Raw genomic sequence first — 23,165 nt, 5'->3', positions numbered from 1 at the left:
AGGCTTCTTTCGTATAAGATAGTACCTTTCGAATTCTGCTTATGATGGCATAGTTGAATAAATGGGCTTTTTAATAAATAACAACTTTGTTTGAGGAATTGGAGCGAAATAAGTAATGAAAAACCTACAACCTAGAGTAACACGTCTGAGGGATAAGTCACGAGATAAAAGAATAATGAGTTAGAAAGAGAGGGTACAATAAAACCAGTTGAGGTGAAAGAAGAGACCGAATAAGCAACATTATCGTGTACCAAGAAAAATATACAATTCCCAATCACATCAACAATTTTAATTTTATTCTAACAAAAATTTAAAGTCACTTATTGAAAAGGAATTTTGGAAGTTTTGGAATTTTGTCCAAAATAAATATGATTGGCACGATAGTCTTTTTTTGTTATTGTGAAGTGAAGCTAATGGAAAATATATTTCACCCCAGTTGAAAAATTACTATTCAAGAATCCATTTGTTTTGAGTATTGGATAGCGCAAAGTATAGATTACTTTCTCTCGTTTTACATAAAACGAACATCTTTCAAGAAGAAAATACACAAAGAATGAGAAATAGGAAGTGCTGAAGATGTGATTCCTCGCTTGAACAGAAAAGAACATATTTGGAACAATTGGGTTCATTAGCCTGACGAACACATGTTCATCTTGAAGTCCATTGAACGTTGATCGCAAGATTGATGTAGTTAAAGGGTAATAGGATAATAGGACGTAAGTTAGTCATTAACTGAATTTTTGGAGAATATTTCCGACTCTGAGAAAGGTGAAGAAATTTTAGTGAATACTCCTGTTTGAAATTTCGCGAATTAAATTGAGAACGACAACAGATAATGACTTCAAGAGCCTTTCGACCCTTTTTGTGGTTAAATCATGAAGAAAATCGACGAATAATTTCAGTATCAATCTGTCTACCAAAGAGCCCATGTAGTAGTGAGAGAATCAGCTATGAATACAGCCTCGTCGCAACCGTTCAACCGAACACATCAACGTGATATACATACATATATGAGTCTAGTGCTTATAATAGCCTCTTTGTTTCATTCATACGTAAGCTAATTATGGAGTCAATTATCAAATTAACGTGAAGAGATCATCAGTTGAAGTGTAAAAGCAATTATCTAATTTAATTCGTAACGACTCAAGCAACAGTTGAAATTTACAAATGTACAGTTTATATAATTAATGAAATTCATCACGATCAGTGTCTTCTTAGATAATTATCAAAACATAACGTACATAATTATCAACCAGATCTATTCTACAGACTCTACGAAAGATATTATAACGTAAATTTCGCTGTCTTCCTCAAATTCTTTGAAAAACCAAAAGTTAAATCGACTTATTTTCTCTTATCATTTCACTGCAATTGTTTAACTCCAAATGAGACTTTCATGATTCCGCAAATTCTGTTTTTTTTTTTTGCCCAACAACCATTGTCATTTTCCCCTTCAATAAACAACCGCAGTTGTTTGGCGCGGTAATATATTAATAGAAAAATTTAATTTGAATTTAAATTGACATTAACATGAATGTGATCACGCGATAGAATTTCTTTTCTTTCAGTTCGAGTAGTAAAGGACGAATAAATTGAACGATTAATGTTTGGAAAGTTCGTCTGATAAGTCGTAATTTGAATAACAAATTTCTATCGATAAACTGAATGATAAAACATTTCAGTAACCGTGGAGTGTGATCCAGGAGGTTCAACGGGCGATAACTACAACACAGAGAACGAGGGCGAGGACACGTCATGCGAAAGGGCGGCTCTCCTTGGTGTCTCCGAATCTACGTTACCAATGTCCCCAAGTACCATTGATCCTGGGGGTAGCATAGATCAGCCGTGAAAGAAACCAAATAGGGAATTGCTTTCGTCAAGATATAGTCAATATATTTTTGCTAATAAATTAGCAATTTGCTTCCGAATGGAATTTCCATGACGATCTACTTTGAAACGAATTCAACATTACTCCAACACTGATAGCCAATATTGCCCCAACGTTGATTTTTTTTACCGTCCCGTGAGTATTAACAGGTTCTCTGATCACAGCATAAGTTCATGTATTTTTTCTAATAAATCAGCAATTTTCTTCCGAATTGAATTTTATGATAATGTATTTTAATGCGAATTTAATGAGTCATCTGACACAACAATATTGTTTCAACGTCACTAGACCACATTTTCCGAACGTTTATTGTTTTGACCTTTTCCTGACTTCAAAATAAATTATTTCAACAACGAATGTCATCAATTTCATGATTGAACTCATTTAAAAAGTCATTGTAAAAATATTTTGAAAAACTAGTGGATTCATTTCAACAGTTATTCATCAATTTGTTATAAAAAATTAGGTTTTACATGCCGACAAACATCAGGACATTTGTTAGAAACCTCATATGGAAATTCTTGATACCAAAAACATTTATTATGATTGAAAAAATGGCAGATTTCAATTTTGACTTGTACAATGCTTCCATTCGGAAGCAAATGGAAACAACATTGATGGTAAATCATAATTTTATCCACCCCTCCCCCCTTATTTTTTAATTCATCCATTCATCTAGCAGTAAAAAGACTACAATACTCTCCAGAGTATAGGCTCATAAGGGGGTGAATTTTTACCCTCAGTCGGAGTTTCCCTCGGGGCACAATGTATCCAACTCGTATATAGAGTAACCAAAAAGATGAAGAGAAGAGAAAAACCGCATAGAAACATCCGTGACTCACGGAGACAATATTTGCCATCGTGAATTCGTATTTTAAGAGAGAAATATTATCAACGGCCTCTCCCCATTCAACTTTTTGCACGTATCAATGTTTTACAAAAATATTGTTTATCCATTCTCTTTCTTACTTTACTGTGAAATTAAAAGAAAAAATTATTATAAGCTTTTGGGAATCAAACGCCAATTATTCGAATGATCAAATTTATTTCAGGGGCTCTCTTTTGAGATCACGCGATCATATTTATTTTTCTTGACTATCGCATTTATCTAGAAACGCAGTGCGACAAAATGACATTCATTTACGAGAATTATTATTAAATCAAAATTTGAGGAGAAAGTAGAAATAGATAAGAAAAAAAAACCGACCATTTAATGAAGAGAGAATTTTAAATAACTTTTTATAGGATTATTAATATATATTGTAAGAATACAGAATTTAAATTACATTTTGACAAGAGCAATCTGCACAGTGATGCAAATTTAGAAGGACGTATTGCATTGATACAAGAGAGCAATTTAAATAAACAAATTATCGTACAAGCTTCGATAGACCAAATAATATATATATAATTATTGTAAGTAGTTTAAGGCTTGAGAGATAATTTTGTTTTCTCAACTGAAAGTGTCTTCGCTGTCACTTTATGATGAAAAATAAAATGCTAATTATTTTTTAAAAATCGCTGTGCAATTGTTTTTCACTTTGATAGACTGTAGATATACCTTGCAGATAGTGGCATTCATCGATTTGTTGGCGGAAAGAAGGTCAGTGATTCGTTCGTTTCATTCGTTTTCATTGTCAGTTCTTATCGTCGAGCCATTGATTTCATCTGAGTTAATGAACTGCTCTACTGGGGATTACATTTCCCATTGAAAAAATTCAGATAAATGTTGAGACTGTCATAATGTTACTGGCTTTCCGAGAAAATCTCACTCGAGATCGCAACCATAAGAGAATCATTCGCTGGAAATGTCTATTGAATTTTTATTGGAGGTTTTCTTAAATTGTTTAAAGTCAGGTAGCTTTTCCAACGTTTACAAATAAATTTATTATATTTTTATCAGTCCCCTAATTCCATAAAAAAATGATAGAAGGAGTAGGAAGAGAGAATTCTGTCATTACACGGAGAGGAAAGTTCGCTAAAAATTTCTGGAAAAGTTTGCTAATTCCGGAGGAAAGTGTCGTTCAGAGAAAAATTACCAAACCAACTTTAATTTTTACGTAACGTTAGAGAAAAATTATATGAGAGTCATCGAAGTTTTACGGAACATCCCATAACTTTTCTCTATTGTCATGTAAAAATTCAAGTTGATTTGGTAATTTTTCTCTAAACGACACCAGAATTGCTCCTGAATTACCCAACTTTTTAATTTTTATTATTCACATAGAAAATTGCTTCAATTCATTATACTCCACTGCGAATACTATATTTTATGCAGGACTGAAATACTTGACAGCTTTTTCCTGCAATTTTTCAAAATAAAATTCAAGAGATTCGAGGCATTTTTATCTTGACATTTAAAGATTGGAAATTTCTTTGAACTTGACATTCAACAATTTTCCCATGACCTTTATTTTATTCTCTCAACATTTCTCTGCTCCTTTTCATCACGATTCTGCATATTTACATAAGTCTTTCCACAAAATAATAACATTCTTTAGTTAAGTGCTGCTCGTAAAATGCTTGCAGAGTCCTTGTTTACTCCTTATGCTGACATTAAAACGAAAAACCTAAAGAATCGTAAAATAAAAGAATCCCCATTGAGATATATTTTCTTCAAATTAATTTTTTACCTCAGCAACTAAGCGTCGGTTTTCACTGAGTTATTACTCTTGCAGACAATGGAAAACTTCTATTTCATATAAACCCTGCGATAAATGCAACTATCCACTGTTTTTTTTCTTTCGGTTAAACAAAAACTCAATGGTCTCAACATTACGTTTTTTTTTCCACGGAAATAATAGCCGGGCAATAAGGAGTGAAATATTAGACGAATTCAGCAGTAGTAAAGACTGACTATCCCCTCACGTACGGAGGTGGTACCTTATACCGGTTCGTGTAAAAACTCATTACTTTTTTAAAAATTTAATATTTCTGAAAGTGTGGCAAGTAACACAATTGGACAAACACCACTGGAAAGATTAGTAATATAGCCGCAATTATATACATATTTTATATACACATTTAGTATATATATATGCATTTACTTATTTATTTAATGTAACCATTGTTGGTACTGAATTTGGAAACTGCTTTCAAATGGCTGGATTTTTACGGAGGTTCAATCGCATTTCATCTAAACTTTTTTTTTCATTTATTTTTGGCGGTAAATAGAAATGATTAATATTTATGTGCTTCTACTTCTGATAATTTGATTATAGTCACCCTGATAACGAGTGGGTGTCCTTTCTCCATCGATTCACCAGTGAAAACATCTCAGCCCCCACTAATCACTATTTTCTGACAATCAATTCGACAAATCTTCATCAAATTACTTTTTTCTTTCAACACCTGAACACACCCTTGGCCCTCCTCAGTTCTATTCCTCTGTTATCTATTTTACCTACATTATTTATGTAAGAAATAAAATGAATAATAATTAGTATAAAGTATATTTTTTATTATTGTATATTTCAAGCGTTTGTAATCCTAGAAAAAATCATTTCGTTGAAAAATAGCATCAGAAGAAACGCAGAGAGCTGTTTCATTTAATATTTAATATAATCCATATTAATAAATTCTTTCAAAATACTGCTTACCCCTCATTACTATTTATAGACCCCCTGTGTCCTAGTCTAGATAAAAACTACGATAAATGTAACTATCCAGAGGTTTTCTTTTTCTGGGCACAACAAAAATTCGAATGCTCCTCACATTATTTCCTTCCTCGGGTATAATAGCCCCACAGTACGGTCGGACAGTGAAATAATAGATGAATTCAACGGTAGTGAGTACTGAGTATCCAAGAAAAAGTCCCATTATTCCACCGAAAGACACCAGAAGTTCCAGTAAACCAAATATTACTTTCCTGTTGTAGCCCACCAGTGGCCAGTGTTTCACCGACACTGACGTTCTCCCATCAGCTGACGAATGTATTTTATCGATGTTATACCAGGTAGTGTTGCAGGGCAGTGGACAATCATCATAACATTTGTCAAATCTCTTCCTACTTCTGATAATTTCATTGTACTCAGTCAGACGACATGTGGGTGTGCTGTCTTCTTGGATCCACCAGGGAAAACACCTCATCTCCTCCCTGAGCACAGACTTCTGACAATCGATTTGACATTCTGAATGGGATGTACCCTCCTCGGGCATTATACAACCACGAGTAGTTGAATCAAACAGTCTGGCTCCTTCCTGAGTTATTGTCACTTGCATGGATATAGAGAATGAAACATTGTGGATTAGTCGGTAACTAATTGGAGCTCCACGGGGCAGAAACCAATGCGGCTGAAAATACAGACTGAAAGAAAACTTTATTTATTTTATTGGTTACGGGTCATTAAATTGTTTCTACGCTAGTGAAAGAATTTTATGAATAATATTACAACATTCGATTCAGAATTTGATCAGTTTTTCTGATAATTGTGTTTAATCAAAATTAATTCGCTGAAAAAAATGAAGAGCATTTAATGTATTTTTAGTGAAATATTTTCACTAAAATTTAGTGAAATATCTTCACTTTAGACAAATTATATTAAATTAGGAACAATAAGTTTTGTTGCAAAGGCATCAGTACGATTGGTGAAAAAGTAATGAAATCGCCTGAGTAATCTGTTTGTAATTTTGTTTGCAGCAAAGTTTTTTCTTAGTTTTGCGTTTGTAAGAAGAGAAAATATTTATCTTCGACCCGATATGTGTGAAGGGATGTTTCACACACGCTCGGCGGGAAATAAACTAGTAGATTTCACCAGTTCCAAGTTAAATGGACAATTTGGTAGTTAGTAATTTACTTGATCTTCTTGTTGACTTTCGGAACAAACTTGAAACTGGGGAGTGTCTTGTGGATGATCATGTCATAGGGTCGGGTGGCACAACACTTCCCTTGCTGTGTCCTGATGGTGGTGAACACTGCGCCGCAGTTGAAAGGTATATCCCTGCGGAATCAGAAAATATAAAAGGGGGACTATTGCATGTTGGGCGCAACTAGTCTTTATTCGGACCTCTCAGGGGATTGACGACGTAGCCATCAACGAATAGAAAATAAAAGCTAGTGCTAAGCTCAATCCTGCATTTTTTATACAGAATGTCTTCACATAATTTTTCGGAACACTCCGAATCAACTGGATATTTGGTACAAATATTTTTTTATCAGCATAACAATTCTAAAGAATGAATTCTAATTTTGTAGAATTTTTTTTAATAGTTTTTTCAAATGAAAAATATTTTTAAAAACCTAGAAAAATTAAAAAATGAATTTTGTTCCATAATAATCCACATTCACTCACTTGATGGTACAATTGGAGAACAGATGTTTACAATCCGGAATAGAAGTCTCAAACAAATGTCGCAAATTTGGGGTGACTTTAAATGACTTTGGGATGTCCACTTTCTTCCAATTCCAGTCGTGCAATGCTATGAGCATATTCCTCTCCTCCTGTACATTAAAAAACCACTTGAATAATATTTTTTCGACAAAGGGGGGTGAAAAAATAATGTACCTCAGTGTAATTACGTAGGTCCAAGTATTCTGAAGATAAACAGGCCACAACAGCCGGGAATAAAATAGGAATAGCACGTTTTGGTAGGTGGACCACTGTCAACATCGGCGCCGTTGTAAATTTTATGGTAATAATTGCAATCGAACAGATTGCTCCACCCAACGACGCAAGTGTGCATACCAACCACAGCACTCTTGATAACAAATGTATGAAATAAAAACAATGAAAAATTGGAAAAATACTGCACTAAAAGTGAGAATCCTGTGAAATTTATAAGTTGTTGTATTTTGCTTCGCAAAACAAAATTTACTGTTCGTTAACGGAAAATAATTCGATGAAGAAAATCTTTTCCTCCCAAGTCCATAAAAAGCTGCAAAAATAATTACAAAAATAATAATAATTCGTGTCTTTCATGTTCTCCCCAATAACTAATCAATCAAAAAAATTAGTGCAAAATAAAACACGAAATTTAAAATGATTATCGATTATTGTTAGAAAACAGAAGAATAATCATTGCTTAATATTTATTAAAATACAAGTTGCGTAGTGACATTTTTCGATCGATCATGACCCCCAACATTGTGTGGCAATTGAAAAAGTGATAATTGAAAAATTCCTGATAGAAAAGAATTTTCTGATAATAAGAATTGTAATACCTTTCCCACACAGGTCGACTCGGATCAACGAAGTAATTGAATCCATGAAGTGTATTTTCTTGAAGGAATTCTCTACTGCGCAATCGAAAGCTCCTACGTAGCTTAGCAAGGGATGGTAGGTAACGCATGGCTTATTCCAGCAATTTAACGGTTGTCACCAACGATTTACTCTATTCGCTTTCCTCATCAGGTGCATTTACTTCGCGTGACGTCTGGGTAACAATTGCACCTCACGCAACACTCGAACCGTTACGTGTTATGATTTCACGAAATGCTACCATGTTTAGCAATTTTTTTTTATCAAAGGCGTTATTTATTTATTCAATTAATAGCCACCCCACGCGGAGAGAAAAATTCTTGAAAAATTACGAGCTTATTTCGTAATCTGCCAGTGAAAACAATTTTCGGTAAAAATTACGGAACCAGTACAGACTTTTTCAGTGAACGTTCAGGACAAAACGCCCTGAACGAACGTCCTGAATTAATTCCAAAACGTTTTAGAAAAGGTATGAAAAAATGCGTAACTGTTACGTAATTTTTACTGAATACTGTTTTTGACAGATTATGGAACAGGTACGTAATTTTTTAAAAACTGTTCTCTCCGCGCGGAGGGAAAAATACAAAAATCACGAGGTGTAGTGATAGACAAAGAGAAAAGTTGAATAAAAATTGGCAGAAATTTTTGAAATTTTGGAGCAAACTGCCAATGATTCAGACACATTATCAAACGATTTCCGCGTTCGGTCATTTTTATTGGAGATTTTTCCCGTGTGATTTCCCCCGGAATTCGTTATTTTCATCATTCGTCGATTTAAGCGTAATACAACCGGAAAAATAAACAAATTGGTCCTCATCAATTTTGGAGGGCACTCGGGAGGCTGGGGGAATAACCCTCGAGACTGACTTAGGAAGATAAACACACTCTCGGCCCCTTTTGTACACCTAACCGGCAGTCTTGCTTTATTATTTCAACTCCGGTAAGAGTTCCTCTTCGCCTACGGTGCCACCAACCACTGCCATATGGGTACACACTTATGCCACTCCCATTTTTCATCATTTTAACATATCCACCGTACCCACACACATTCGTATAAAGCGCATAAATAATGGACCTTGAAATAGCGCATTATGCAACGAGTGCGGTAAAGATTTTTGGACGAATCTGAGGGTTGAAGAACCCTTCACTGATTAATTGTTTAATCGCGAAATGAAATTTTCGGTGAAAGTTAGACCTCCAGGGGGCGAAAGGAGGGACGATATTAGTTTTATCCCAAAAATTATCTTCCCAAGTCCATTTTTCCCAACAAAACTTGACCTAAAAAGTGCCGATGGTCATTTCGTCCCACATTTCGCCCTCTAAAGGGCTAATTTTTACCCAAAATTTCCTTCCGTGCCGACGAATATCACCAAAAATTATGTTTCACCTGCATTTTGCGTACCACGTGCGGAAAATAATGACTTTGCACACGGAAAATGCCACTTTACACGCGAGTGACGGAAGGTAAGAGGAGAATTACGAGCAATTTTACCCGGAAAGATGTTTCCAAGTGTCCAAATAGTTTTGGAATCTTTGTTGGAGATGAGCTGGAAAACACTTCCGTTCAACGAAATCCGTCGGTTACTATTCTCGTCTCCAGGTGTGAGCTTGTAAGCGGCGTATAAACATAACATGAAAAGTTCTTTGCATTTTGTGACGGCTGGCACTCGAGAACTATTATCCCATCACTTCAGGCACGTTCCAATGGTATTTTTTTATGTTGTCTCCATTCGTTTTTTGGCGGACGTCCGAGTTTTCAGTGGGGAGGGAAGGGGTTGTCGAGTTTATTTGCTTTGATTTTGTTGACGGGGGAATGAACGATGAGAGAGATCAATGAGCTAATGAATAAATCACTCAATTCGCGGATAATCAGAATCACACGAAATTGTATTTTCGTGAATGTTAAGAGCAGGAAAACGAAAATTTTGGATCTGTTTTTTGATAGAATTTTAATATAATGTTAACAGAATTTTCCGTTCCTTTTTTATCACAAAAGTACGCTCATTAATCAAAATATTGCGTAAAAAAATCAAAATGCAAAGGCCAATTATTCTCATTTGTTAATTAACTGCATTCAACGTTCGACTGATTTTTCATCGAATTTTAAATTGTGAAATTTATCGAAATTCCTGGGAAATAGTCAGTTGACAAAAATTGATAAGAGGATAAATCCTCCCTGAACATGTTGAACAGCCAAAATTTATGACGTGGGAATGAAAAAAGGAGCATCAATCACCAGAAAATTGGTGCCTGACACTAAACCTCAGAATCCAAAATTATTTATTTCAACAGACTGAAAAATAACACAGGATTATGGTGAGTTCGGATTGTCACGAATCACTGATTGCATTAAATCCACCCATACATGCCTCCTAAACCCTAGTATCTCAACCGCCCACACGTGATGAAAAAAAAAGGGTACGATTTCAAGGCTTATCCGAAAATCTGGGCCTGCGCCAAGCTAATTCGACGGGAGCATAATGCATGCACGATGTTCTTGTGGGCATTATAAAACATAAAGAGAAGAGAGAAATGATGGTTCGCTGGACGTACGCCTTCAGGAATGGTGCATATGGTGTGCCCATTGACGTTGGCATCGAAAAACCGCCGGGATTCGATCAACGGTATAAATAAATAGAGTATCAAGTGGTGCCGTTTTTGAAAAGGTATATTTATAGATTTATGCTGAACATAGACAACGTTGTTTGGCCTTCACAAGCTGAATAAGGATTTCATCAAACCATTTTGATATTTTAAAAATTTCAAAAATTATTTTTGGGAAATCGTTGCCCACATTACACGGACAGTGTTGATTTTGTTTAATTCTGAGATTAGTTAACATTTTTACTAAAGCATTATTTTATTGAATTTTTGTGAATTCCGACTGTGAATATTCATGGATTGATAAAAAAATCAATACAAACAGCACGTTTTATTTCGAAAATGATAGGAAAATTGATGATAATCGAAAAAATTCAAGGGAACATTTGTTTAGCTTAGAAATCCTTCCTAGAATTTATTCACCTTTTCCTTTAATATTTATTTTTTCAAAAAAATCAAAGAAAAACACTTGGAAAATTCGAGAAAAAGAATTTCTACACCAATCGCCTCTATGACATATTACCAAAGATAAAATTGCATAAATATCTATTTTTGAACAATTAAATAACATAAAATAAAATTATCTAACCGATACTCAATATTTTTAGTAGATCATACTTCCATTGAATTTTTGAGAATTTCGATAATGAATATTGACAGTTTAATGAAAAAGTCACTATAAACAGCACATTTTATTTTGAAAATGACAAAAAACATTATAGTAATCAATAAAATTCATGGGAATATATTTTCTAGATTTTTCCATAATTTATTTAATTTAGAAATCCTTCGTAGAAATGTTTCCCTTTTTCATCCAATATTTATTTTTTCTTCCTCAAAAAAAATCAACGAAAAACACTTTGAAAAATACAGAAAAAGAATTTCTACACAAATCGTCTCAATGACATATTACCAAAGATAAAATTGTATAAATATCAATTTTTAAACAATTAAATAACATAAAATAAAATAATCTAAATAATCTCAATACTTTTCCTCTCCAAATGCTACCATTCCGAAGAAAATCGTGAAGCTCAAACACATGATAAGAGAAAATTAAAAAAATATCAAGTGACAACGTGACATGTCAACTCAGGATTGATTTCCTTCCGAAAATATACGTCACCTCAAATATAACTGACCCGTCATTCTTACCTGCTGTAAATGATTCACTAGGCCATTGTGTCATATTCCATTGACAAGTTCAATATTTACGAAGACTCTGACCGGTATCCAGTAGAGAATAATCTCCTTGATGGTGCGATAAGGGCGATGAGTTAATGAGAAAAAAAAACCCCGACTTAGAGGGTGAGGCTGGAGTTTCTTAACGATTGAAGTGCAGCACTGGGATTGGAGGAGATGAGAAATGCGGGGAGTTATCGTTTGTGGAGAGAACTGACGGTTGAGAAAAGAGATCTCGGGAATTGTCAGTTAGTGGAGCGAAGTGTTGTTGGATGCTCGTCAAGTCATTCACTGCTCTTTTACCAAAATTTATATTGCACCTCTAGCGGTGTAAAGTTCAAAAGTCGTTAAGTGTTTTATAGATGAAAATTAAAAAGAGAAACGATCCCTAACATTTCCAGTGGAAAAATCTCTCAACACAAGTCTAAAAATGGGGATTAAAAGTTAAAGGCCGGAGCATTGACAAAATCGGCGGTAAATAATGTAAATTCAAAAAATGTTTGAATAATTTAAAAAAATTTTGTTGATAAAAAATTATGCGATAATGAATGGACATAATTACCGAATACTTTTGCTTTACTCAGTGCGGAGTGTAATTATATAACGATAAAAATGAAACGACGATAAATCTCGAGAAATGTGCATTTATCCCTGGAGTTGCTGTGGAAAATAGTCTTATCAATGAATTAAATGTTTCCTAAGTCTCGTCTCATGAATTTCTAGTTCAACAACTAATAGATACTCCTCATCGCACTCCGCCGCGGGAATTATCGCGCCTGTACTAATTAAATATTTCAAATAATAAAGGGAGTGTGAACTCTTCGACGCGAAGAAAGGGGAAAAAATATAGAAAAGTGTTGATCGAGTGCAGAAAAGGATTTCAGTGTGCGATGAAACGCGAAAGGATACCACGGAGGAGAGGTCTGGTAGCGAGCACAGGACAAAACCACTCGGGTAATTTATATACTGATAAAAAGTTTCATTGTGAGCTTTTTTTTTATTTTATTGTTCGGGGGTGAAAAATTACGGGCCTCTGTAGGTTCATTCGGACAATTGAAATTCCATCGCAACTACGATTTATTCTGGCGCTGATCCAATCTGGCAATTTCTACGCTGATAAAAAGATTCGTTTTTTCATTTTACTGTTTTACCGTGGGAAGAAAAAAATATATATTTACTGATTCATTCGTGCGATTTAAAGTTCGTCTCCAGTTTTTCATTTGAAATTTGTTTTTGGCACTGAGCCATTGCGATAATTTGGGTGAGAGAACTAACGTAATTAGAGTCTTTTTAATTTGTCGGTTGAACTTGAAATATTTATGGCAGTTGTTTACTGATTGATGAGAGTTATTTTTTCCGGGCAGTTTTATTGTTTTTGGAAATTTATAATTCGCCAGAGAAACCGTTAAAAAGTGTGTACTTGAGTTCAATTACTCCAAGAAAATGAATAAAAATCAGGAAATTCAGGTAGTTTCAAATGTTCCAGTTTTATAAGAATTCATCAACATTGTAAATTTAATTAGAACAATTTTTATTCTGATGAAAAATTTCTTTTGTATTTTTTTTCTTCAATTTAATTATCTGGCAGAGAGAACTGTACAGGATTTATCTACACTATCAGTAATGGACTCTTGATCTTAAAATAGATTCTCGTACTTTGTTTATACCCATTGACCCTGAATTTCCAGAGCATTTGTCCAGTATTTTAGAGATTGTCACAGTTGTAGTCGAAGGCACATGAAATTCTCTGAAAAAAAAATAAAAATTGAAAATTAAATTCCCCCAAAGTCACCAAAATTTATTCATCACACAGTAACCAGTTGAATTACCCAATTTTTGACAGTCGATTGAAAAAAATAGTTGATGTGAAAATCAAAAGATCCAGTGGACATTAACCTAAAGTTTTGTTGAAGCCCTCGTGAGCCATAACTGCCCTATCAGTAGACTCATGATTTATATTAAACCGTAAATCAATAATCCCAAAAAGGATAGGAGGGGCCGAAGCTATCAAGATTAGAACGGAGAGGATTTTCGTACGATGAGAAGGGTAAAAGGGACTATTTGTAATCTGTGTAGTTGATAAACTCGTAGTCATTAGGACTCAAACCGATAAGCCCTAGATTTTCTGCGCACGAATTCACTGAATTACGTTTACCCGCATAGTCGGCCTGCGACCTACATGTGCACTGATTTTGTGGCATCATTCCGCCGGAATGCGTTGCAATCAATGGAGTTGAAGGATTTATCAGTGTTAATGGGTAGTCAATAACAACAGGCTAACAAGTATTGAGCAAGAATTTCATTTTAAGCACTCCCCAATCCGCTTCGAATTCTGAATTTCCAGATGTGTTAAATTTTACGAGAAAGTTCGATTGTAAAATCCAAAAGTACGTCTAGACTCTTCCATGACATAACACAAAAATTTAGACGATAAAAAACTAATTGCTGGGACATAATTCACAAATGCCTCGAGACAGTTGTACTTCTGACTTCAGTAATTTAATGATAAATAAGGGATCTAAGAAATTTGTTGCGATAACTAGTTGATAGTCCGACTGTTTCAACCGTTTGTTGGGGTCAGAGCGATAGAGAAGATCAACTCACACCACTGCATTCCCCTTCGTCACAGCAAATCAAAAATAAGAGCTTCGAAAGATCATCGACACCAAAATCATAGGATTCAATCTCTGATGGAAATCTCTAATGAAACACTATCTGATTCATTGAATATTTACCTTCATGGCATTGGATGAGGCCCCGAATAGTCATTTTTCTTTGACGAGTGGGGGAAAAATGCCAATTTCCCACTTCGTGCGTTAAGTGAAATTTTACACAGACGCTCTTCTAACACAATCCCACTTGTTACATATCATCATGCAGAACACACCCGATGATTGTCTGAATCCGACTTTTCGAGACAATCGCGGTCTGAACCTATGAATCTGTCTTTCAGAAAATTTTTATTGCAAAATCGTACAGCGAATTATCCTAGTTCCCTTCCTACCTAATCCAAAAATCCTATCCAAGAATTTTCTGTGACGTCACAATACGTGAAACACCATAAGAACTTCCCCCCTTCTGCGCTGCTTTACGCAGAAAAAATCCCGGGTTCGAATCCCTTTCTGAAATATCCATTTTTTTCATAAATTTTTCTGGTAAAATCACAGAGCATTATCCTGGTTCCCTTCCCCCCTAATCGAAAATCCTATCCAATAATTTCCTGTCACATCACACGATGTAAAACGTCATGAAAATTTCTCGTCTCCTGTAACACTTAATTTACGCACAGAAGGTCCCGCGTCCCGGGTTTAAATCCCCTTCTGAACTATTCATTTTTGTCAGTAATTTTTTCTTGTAAAATCACACCGCGAATTATCCTGGATCCCGTCCTACCTAATCGAAAAATCCTCCCCAACAATTTCCTGTGACGTCACAATACATGGAACACCATATAAGAACGTCCGGGCTTCCGTAACGCGTGCGGAAAACCCCACTTCACCCACAGTACGTCGCAGACCCTCGTGAGGACACGCATCTCCATCCAAATCAACCCCATTTAATGAAATAACTACATTCACCCCATTTCATCCCCCGTCAAGAGCGTAAAAAATCCGAAAATTGGACGATTACAAAGCTCTTCCATTCGTACGCAAAAACACTTTTCTCATTCTCAATATTTTTCTTTGGGTAACGTTCGACTGCGTGGGAGTAAATACGGAACGACTGGCGCATTTGCTTTGAAAATAAATGTCTCGTGTCATAACATAGGTATGATGGCGCCTGACGTGCACCGAGGACGCGAATGGCTAAGAAAAAACAAGTAGAGAGTGAATAAAAAAAAAACTGGGGATCCATCAAGGCTCAGATGGGTTTATGGTACCGAGGTTTACGCGAGTCCGAGGAAGACATAGCGAGAGCCGTTGTCCAACTCCGTTGACCGTGGAGATAACGCTCTGACCCGTTGCGGGGCCCCGCAACTTTAACAACATGAATGCCCCTCACTGTCTCCTATCCACCATTTCGCATTATGTACTACTGGGTGAATCCAAATCCCAGAACCTCTATTATGTTTATCCGAACTTTATTGACAATGGGAGATGGAAAAGAGCACGTTTCGACGTATGAGTTGGTCCATTGTTGATTTTTTTTTTTTTTTGGGACCGGGAATTTTCGGGTGAACCTGTGACAGGACAATTGTCAAAATTTTGGATAAACTTTTGGGGCAAGAGTTTCTCTAAAAAGTTTACCAACTCTACATTGAACAATGGTAATTCCATTTTTTTAAGTGATGACATCGGGAAATTAGTTCAATTATTGAACGAAGATAATTTATGAAAATTAATGGACATCCGAAAAATCGAGTGAAGGAATTTTAATTTTTTTTTTGAACTGAGTATTTTGGATGTGGGTAGTGGCTACTCATTTTTTTTTGTAGAGCTCTAGTCGACAATTTCCGGAATCTCAACTGCGCGAATAGCGAAAATTCGCCGAATTTTTGGAGAAACTGACATTTGTAAATTAGTTGCAGCTCTCAATCAACTTTGCTGCCACTCTCCCCGAAGGTACTATTAAACTATTCTGGTTTTTTTCTGGTAGTGAATATAAGTAGATAGAACAGGTAGTGAATTTCAAGAGGCAATTACAAACATTTCTAAATTACCTCACTTAATTAGAATAAATGGCGTAATTCCGAGCACGCGGAGGAATCGTGTTTATGCGCTGGGCTGGTGGATAATTCCACCGTGAACCCACGGAAAATCTCCTCGAATATTCAACAGAAGGGTTTTATCTTCCAGAGTAGTATTGAGTCGTTGGAAAATCAGGGTAAATTTGAATTCTAATCTTATTCGAGATGGAAAATCGGTAAAACATCCAACAGTTTCCGTGCGCGATACATATGGAGATGAGAAAATAAAATGAGACAATGTTTTAGTTGTATTCGATCTTCTCTCTCACTTCAGCCGCGTTCTATCGATTTTTCAACGAATGGAGACTTTTATTCAATTCAAAGTGAACTGGTGAGAGATATCATACAGAGATTTATCTGTATTGCATTAGCAGATAATAAATATATCATTTTTTAATAAAAACGGATTTGCGAAATAATCTGTCTATATCAAATCGTCGGAATTGCGCCAAAAATTAATAAAAATTAATCAAATCATTATTTCGATGAGCTGAAATTTCCCGACAATTAGTTGGACAGTATCAAGGGATGCGGGGTAATACGGATGCCGGGGGTGAAACGGACGTCCATTAAAAATAGTCCCACATTTTACTGATTTTTTTTTTCAATTCTTCGACAAAGAGAAGTAAATGAATAAAAAATCTGCAATTAGCGAGTTCATAAACTAACAAGTGGAATTCCCCAAAATCGCAAAAACGTAAATAAAGCGAAAAACTCGCTAATGATCACGTACATCGCGGATTGCGTTTAAAACCTCCCTCCGTTAGATTACGCTTCAATAGTATTTTTATTCTAAATAGCATCGTCAAACAATAAAAAATTATTTCGCATTCCTTCTGATAATAATTAAACTACTTGCAACAACATGTTTATTGCCTTCAATAATTAGTCTGTGGCCCGAGAAAGACATTGAACAGTTTTAATCGCCGCGACACTAATTTAAATTTAAAGAATTGCATATTACCCCCTCCTCTCCTACGCACTGCCCCAGGGGATACGAAGATATGGAGAGAACCTGGAGATGTCACATTCCCTGGGAAAGTGGTTTTTACGACCTTTTGCCCCAACTCACGTGAATTTAAAGAATAATCATAGTATCTACATATACTACCTCAAAAACCCGTCAAAATAATCGCACGAAAATTATCCTCTTTCTCTGTAATTCAATACAATAATTAATTTCCCCCACATTACCCGGACATCAATAGCCCGAGTTGCCTCAATGTTGACCGACAATATTGTCCCAGGATTGGCAGTGAATATCACCGCAGCATTGACACCAAATACTTTCAGCCAACATCGTCGTGGCACTGACCACCGTAATAAAACTATTTATTTTACTCATTTACTGAAATAAATTTTTCAATTATCTCCAGATGTGACACCCGATTTGTACAACGGAAGGGCCGAAATTCTAGAGCGCCTGCACCCGACCTTGGAAGGCCCAAATAAATTCGAAAATTGTGAAGGGAGAACGAGCATCTGTGGGGATGAAGCGGCTTGTTGGACGTTACCCAATAACACTACTAAGTGCGTTTGTCCACATGATTTATCTCCACCCACTGATGACCTCAGGTGTCCAAGACGATTCACCGTACCCCTCACAGAACCCCGACCGATACATATTAATGTCATACCACCTACTGGTAATTCCACTAATAGTACCGGTCCTCTACTCATGACTAAACAGGTGAATAATTTATCATTCAAATAATTGATTATCATTTGTTATTAAAAAAAATTACATCAAAGGACGCGGTATTTTTTTTCACTTTAAAGCGCACATTTTAACGTTTTAAAAAAATTCCCATTGAACAAAAAAATGAGGTTGTTCAGGTTTTAGATCGAAATATATTCAAATTGTCTGACAGTCTTTGTCTTAATGTTGTTCTACCTCTCCCTAATTCCATTGATTGAACCCTCCCCTACTTTAATAAAATAAGTTCCCTCGAAAAATTGACGTTTTCTGCAGAATATTTTTTATTGAAAATTTGGTGAGAAATTTTACGATGAATTCGAATGATTTTCCAGTCTGACATAGTTTTTTTATTCTTTAGGTGGAGGATAGACATCACGAAAAAATCGTGGGTATGATTGGCGTTTTGATAGGCTGTCTGGTACTAATCGGAATCGTTGTAGTTATATTCTGCTTATGGAGAAGAAAATGTTACAGTAAAAAAGTCGAGCGAAAAACTCTTGACGTGAGTATCTCAATATAAAAGGAATTAACGATCAATGAAGTGGAATAAGATGATATCTATAGATGTTGAATACTTCAACCCTCCGGGAATGAAAGAGCCCCGGGAAATTTGTGATTCGATGAATGATTGATAATCCATTTTACCTCAATAATTCCGGGAATATAAAAATGAGGACAAGTTCTTTGAATTGTTGGCGATCAATATCACAAATAATCTCAGATGTTTCACTCACGAAATCATTCTGAACGATTTTTTTTTCTTCGCAAATAAATTCAGTTTAATTTCAGATAAAATATAAGGCGTGAATTAATTATTTCTGTATTTTCATCTACAACTAACAATTTCTGATGTTTTATTTCTTATTGTCTTTTTTATTATTATTATTTAAAGTGTTGAAATCTGTTCATAAGATTTATTTACACCATCGATTTAATGCTGAATTCTCAATTTACATTTCTTTAAATATTAACAAATTATCAAAATAAAATCAAATAATAATTATCCAATTATTAAATATTAACGAATGATTTCTGTATACTTAAAGTCTGTTCCTTTTGCAAATTTGTTCACTGTATAAGAAAGAGTGCAAGCAGACCTTCTGAGGCTGCTTAAGAATTTGTTTTTATGGTACCACAGGATGTCGTCAAAATGTTGAGATTCTGCTTCGCACCAGCAGATCAGATCATTTACAATTCCAACCGGGTGTAATGATGCTCCTAGATGGTACTGGTTTACTCCAATACGATTAACACTGACAATAGATTCTCTGAGTACATCACATTGCTTATCTCCAGGGTGTGGATTGTCCATAGTATAATTCAAGTAATTAGCACATTTTTTCTCATGGTTCGTTGCTTACGCTAGAATCATGTTCGTGGTACTAGAGTATTCCTCTGCTCCTTATTGTCCTTCTTCGTAAAATGGTGAAATTTTTTCCCAACTGAAGCTCATCTGAGCCACAAAAAAATCCGTTGCTCCCTTAAAAATATCACCCTTTAAATGTGCTTTCAGTTAACCCCATTGAACTTGAAGAGAAGTCTCCTGCTCCCCAACAAATACATCGCCAACGCTCAGTACTTCGGTTGTACGCCCCCAGAAGTGCCGATTCTTCGGCGAGATCACTTAGTCTTTCTCTATGACGTAGGTGAGGGTTGTTTTGGAAAGGTGTACAAAGGTAAGGGGATGAAAAGAAACGTCAAAGAATATATATAAATCTCAAACTGCTTTAGACCCTCGTCATGGAGTGAAAGACATTTCGACTTTTCTCCTGAATTGTTATACTTATTTTTTTTTTCGTTACACTTTGCGCAGGTGAACTTTGTCACGGTGACAGAACGGAAATTGTTGCTGTTAAAGTACTGAAAGACTCAGCGTCACGCGAAGCTGAGGATGACTTTATGAGAGAAGTTGAAATAATGTCAACTTTTCATCACGATAATATTCTGTCACTGATAGGAGTTGTTCTCAGAGACTCCAGCAACAGTCCTTGGATGGTTTTTGAGTACATGCCCTATGGTGACCTGGCGGAAGTCCTGAGAGCCAATTCACGAGAATTTCGCAGCTGCTCGATGGCCAAACTGGAGCCCTTGACGAAGGTACTTAATATTAATTTTATCAATTACGATGAGGTGGATGAATCGATGGACTTTTATTATTAATTTCAATTGCAGGACTCATTGTACTGGATTTCAGTGCAAATTGCCTCAGGTATGACCTATCTCTCGGCCCAGAGATTTGTACATCGTGACCTTGCCTGTCGTAATTGCCTCGTTGGAGCTGATTTAGTTGTTAAGATTGCCGATTTTGGAATGTCAAGGGATGTCTACACTTGTGACTATTACAAGGTAATCTCGGTTACTTTTTCGAATTACTTTCTCACAATTTTCTTGGATTTTCAAATTATTCAGAATTTCTCAATTATATGTGACTCGAACGGGGAGAAAAACATTTCTTCGATTGATCCGAGGGATTCATCCATTGACTAGTCGCCAACTTGCATTGCATGGTATTGAATCGATTTCGTATAGTCTATTACATTTTGATTGTCTTATTGAATCTAGAAAACACATTTTCTTTCATAAAATCGATTTCATGCCATTTTCTTTTAGTTGAAACGCTTCGGATTTGGCGGAAATAATTTTTTTCACAGTTGCAATCGATAAATAATCAGTTCCAACGATGAAGAATTCCTTTTTCGTGAACAAGGAGCTACTCTCTGCGACTCGCATCAATCAGCATCCAACAATATATTCCTCAGAGACCAAATGAATATTTTATTAAATCCATGAAATTAAATCTGTCAATCGAACTGATATTTTTTGATGGGATATCATGACGCTGATGAATTGATTAATTTAACGCTTTATTCCAAGAAAATATCTGATAATACAGACGTTGATGTCGACATACTGGAAAGCAAATAGTTACAAAAAAATCTTTCACATGATATTTATTGATTTTTTTCTCTCCACGTGACGATGGATACCAACGATTGGTCGAAGTGCATTGATTATCTTCTAAATCCATTCCCGCACGCTCACAAATTTTTTAACGCACACTAAATTGTGACGAAAAGTGCAATTTTGATGGTGCCATCACAAAAAAGGATATTTTTGAAGGATCAAGTGCTTCCCAAAGTCGAAAAACATTTTTCTCCCAATTTCTATATTCTATTTTCGTCGTAATGTCACACTGTGGGTTACATATCCCATTACACACAGGGAATAAAATAAACCTCAAAGGAAAGTCTTATCCTGTCTTTAGTATTCACTCGTTCTCATTATCTCGACAGATTGGTGGATCTAGAATGCTCCCAGTTCGTTGGATGTCCCCGGAGAGCGTGATGTATGGTCGTTTTACTCTCGAGAGTGATGTCTGGAGTTTCGGGGTTGTCTTATGGGAAGTTTACTCGTACGGTAAACAGCCCTACTATGGCCACAACAACGAGGAAGTTGTTAAACTCATTTTACAGGGTATAATGCTGATACCACCGGAGGATTGTCCACCATTCATATGTAAAATAATGTCAGAGTGTTGGAAATCCGAGTCACGCGATCGATTGAGATTTTCGGAAATACTTGAGAGATTGGAGAAGGGACGGGAGATTATGGAAATGCCAGAAAAGGGAAGTTTACCGAGGCCACCACAGGGACCTGTGGCAATTCGCTCTCTCGATCTTCTGGACTCAGAGGGATATCTTGTACCTGCACCAGCACAACCGCAGGAGTATCTCCAACCACTACCTCCATTCAATGTGTAAATAGAGAACTTACTGTCAATGGGGTGCATGTTCTGGAATCATTCGATAGCTGACACATTTCAGTGGATTCATAACTGCTGACGTGGTGAACATCCCCTGAGCACTTGGAGATTCACTCAAAATCGCAGACACCTGATGTGAAATTTAGAAATCGATTCCAGGAAAAATATCTTCCTCTCTTAGGAATCGATGAAAAATTATACTAAAACAGTTGATGAAAAGAAAATTAGTATAAAATTGAATAAACTACTAATGTACACGAAAAAAAATAATATAAAAATGTAGCAAATCAGTAGAAATCAGAACTTTTCTTCTGATTTCTACTGATTGAACGTTTCATTAAGATTTTGTCACTGTTATTGAAATGTTCAATGGAAAATATTTTGGAAAAAGTTCATGTGATTCGATTTTTCGAAATATAAATTATTCTATTCACATATTTTTCAGTAATAAAACAAAAAAGGAGACAACTGAGTTGTGGAGATTCCATAGAAAATATGTAAATAAAAAAAAGTTGTATAGAAAAATCGAATTCTGTCGACTCTTTCAGAGAAAGTTTGTATTAATACATCGTCTCCACTATCAACGTTCTTTTTTAAGAATTTTTCACGCCTCCAGGAGCAGTGCATAGTATTATTTATGAGATTGATCCCTCTGCCGTAATTGTACATAATTTATGACTCATAAGATACATATATATTTTATATTCGATTGTTGCACCATGAAGACGTCCAAGTTATCACCAAAAAGAAATAAATATTTTCCGATGATAATAAATCATTCATAATTTTTGTTCCCCTAATTTAGAGTCAATTTTTCACCCTCACCTTTACCTACCCTCACCGCATGTGTAGAGATCACAATGAGGACAAATTGTGAGTATTTACACGGCTCAATCCATTATTTATGGATACAGAACTTTTTATCGTACTTTATTTCACATTTTTCTGTCAATTTCACAGCCACGAGAGCTTCCAGATCCCCACTTCCAACGTCCATCCTTGATCACATGTAAATGAAGCCCTTGTTATCAACAACAGGTTCCTATCTACATCGACGAAATATTTTTCATTCCAACTCATTCTATTGCCACGCTGCCTTAAAAAATCTCAATATAAATTTTTGTCTATTTGTTTACATTTTCCGTTCT

The 23,165-nt window shown here is 35.5% G+C and overlaps 3 protein-coding genes across 10 annotated transcripts in view; 2 read left to right on the top strand and 1 right to left on the bottom strand.

Moving 5' to 3' along the window:
• LOC135160928 (potassium voltage-gated channel subfamily KQT member 1-like) overlaps positions 1 to 3,385 on the top strand; it is a 43,767-nt gene extending 40,382 nt beyond the window's left edge. For 6 of the 7 annotated variants that reach the window (XM_064118083.1, XM_064118084.1, XM_064118081.1 and 3 more), the window contains one exon: positions 1,683 to 3,384. In XM_064118083.1, coding sequence (XP_063974153.1) covers positions 1,683 to 1,849 — 167 coding nt within the window. In that variant the 3' untranslated portion in view covers positions 1,850 to 3,384. Of the gene's footprint in view, positions 1 to 1,682 lie in introns of all 7 variants that reach the window. The other variant, XM_064118086.1, reaches the window with a different exon arrangement.
• Positions 3,386 to 5,327: 1,942 nt separating this feature from the next.
• On the bottom strand, positions 5,328 to 11,923 carry LOC135160934 (pickpocket protein 28-like). Of its 2 annotated transcripts, XM_064118099.1 has the most exons (6): positions 9,578 to 9,721; positions 8,049 to 8,322; positions 7,393 to 7,585; positions 7,180 to 7,328; positions 6,685 to 6,828; positions 5,328 to 6,194 (listed from the first exon to the last, which is right to left on the bottom strand). In XM_064118099.1, the coding sequence occupies exons 2-6, from the start codon at positions 8,174 to 8,176 to the stop codon at positions 5,519 to 5,521; spliced, it is 1,290 nt and encodes a 429-aa protein (XP_063974169.1). In that variant the 5' UTR covers positions 8,177 to 8,322; positions 9,578 to 9,721; the 3' UTR covers positions 5,328 to 5,518. The 2 variants fall into 2 exon arrangements, with proteins under 2 accessions (XP_063974169.1, XP_063974170.1); XM_064118100.1 differs by lacking the exons at positions 8,049 to 8,322; positions 9,578 to 9,721 and adding an exon at positions 11,842 to 11,923.
• A 183-nt stretch (positions 11,924 to 12,106) lies between these two features.
• LOC135160931 (tyrosine-protein kinase transmembrane receptor Ror-like) lies at positions 12,107 to 22,792 on the top strand. Its single transcript, XM_064118094.1, has 7 exons — positions 12,107 to 12,822; positions 17,932 to 18,245; positions 18,613 to 18,756; positions 19,768 to 19,930; positions 20,068 to 20,351; positions 20,427 to 20,600; positions 21,548 to 22,792. The coding sequence occupies exons 1-7, from the start codon at positions 12,759 to 12,761 to the stop codon at positions 22,013 to 22,015; spliced, it is 1,611 nt and encodes a 536-aa protein (XP_063974164.1). The 5' UTR covers positions 12,107 to 12,758; the 3' UTR covers positions 22,016 to 22,792.
• Positions 22,793 to 23,165: the final 373 nt, after the last annotated feature.

Source organism: Diachasmimorpha longicaudata, chromosome 3 (genome assembly GCF_034640455.1).
Source record: "Diachasmimorpha longicaudata isolate KC_UGA_2023 chromosome 3, iyDiaLong2, whole genome shotgun sequence".
NCBI classification, from domain to species: domain Eukaryota; kingdom Metazoa; phylum Arthropoda; class Insecta; order Hymenoptera; family Braconidae; genus Diachasmimorpha; species Diachasmimorpha longicaudata.
Note: the sequence above shows the minus strand (reverse complement) of the source record. Positions and strands in the feature narration are given on the sequence as shown.

Excerpts from the sequence above, each read along its gene's own strand:
- LOC135160934 (XM_064118099.1), bottom strand. The coding sequence starts at position 8,176 with ATGCGTTACCTACCATCCCTTGCTAAGCTACGTAGGAGCTTTCGATTG. Across the intron at positions 7,586-8,048 it reads AGTCGACCTGTGTGGGAAAG|AGTGCTGTGGTTGGTATGCA; the intron begins GTATTACAATTC and ends TTTGTTATCAAG. Across the intron at positions 7,329-7,392 it reads ACCTACGTAATTACACTGAG|GAGGAGAGGAATATGCTCAT; the intron begins GTACATTATTTT and ends TTTAATGTACAG.
- LOC135160931 (XM_064118094.1), top strand. The coding sequence starts at position 12,759 with ATGAAACGCGAAAGGATACCACGGAGGAGAGGTCTGGTAGCGAGCACA. Across the intron at positions 18,757-19,767 it reads TCGAGCGAAAAACTCTTGAC|TTAACCCCATTGAACTTGAA; the intron begins GTGAGTATCTCA and ends ATGTGCTTTCAG. Across the intron at positions 20,352-20,426 it reads AACTGGAGCCCTTGACGAAG|GACTCATTGTACTGGATTTC; the intron begins GTACTTAATATT and ends TTTCAATTGCAG.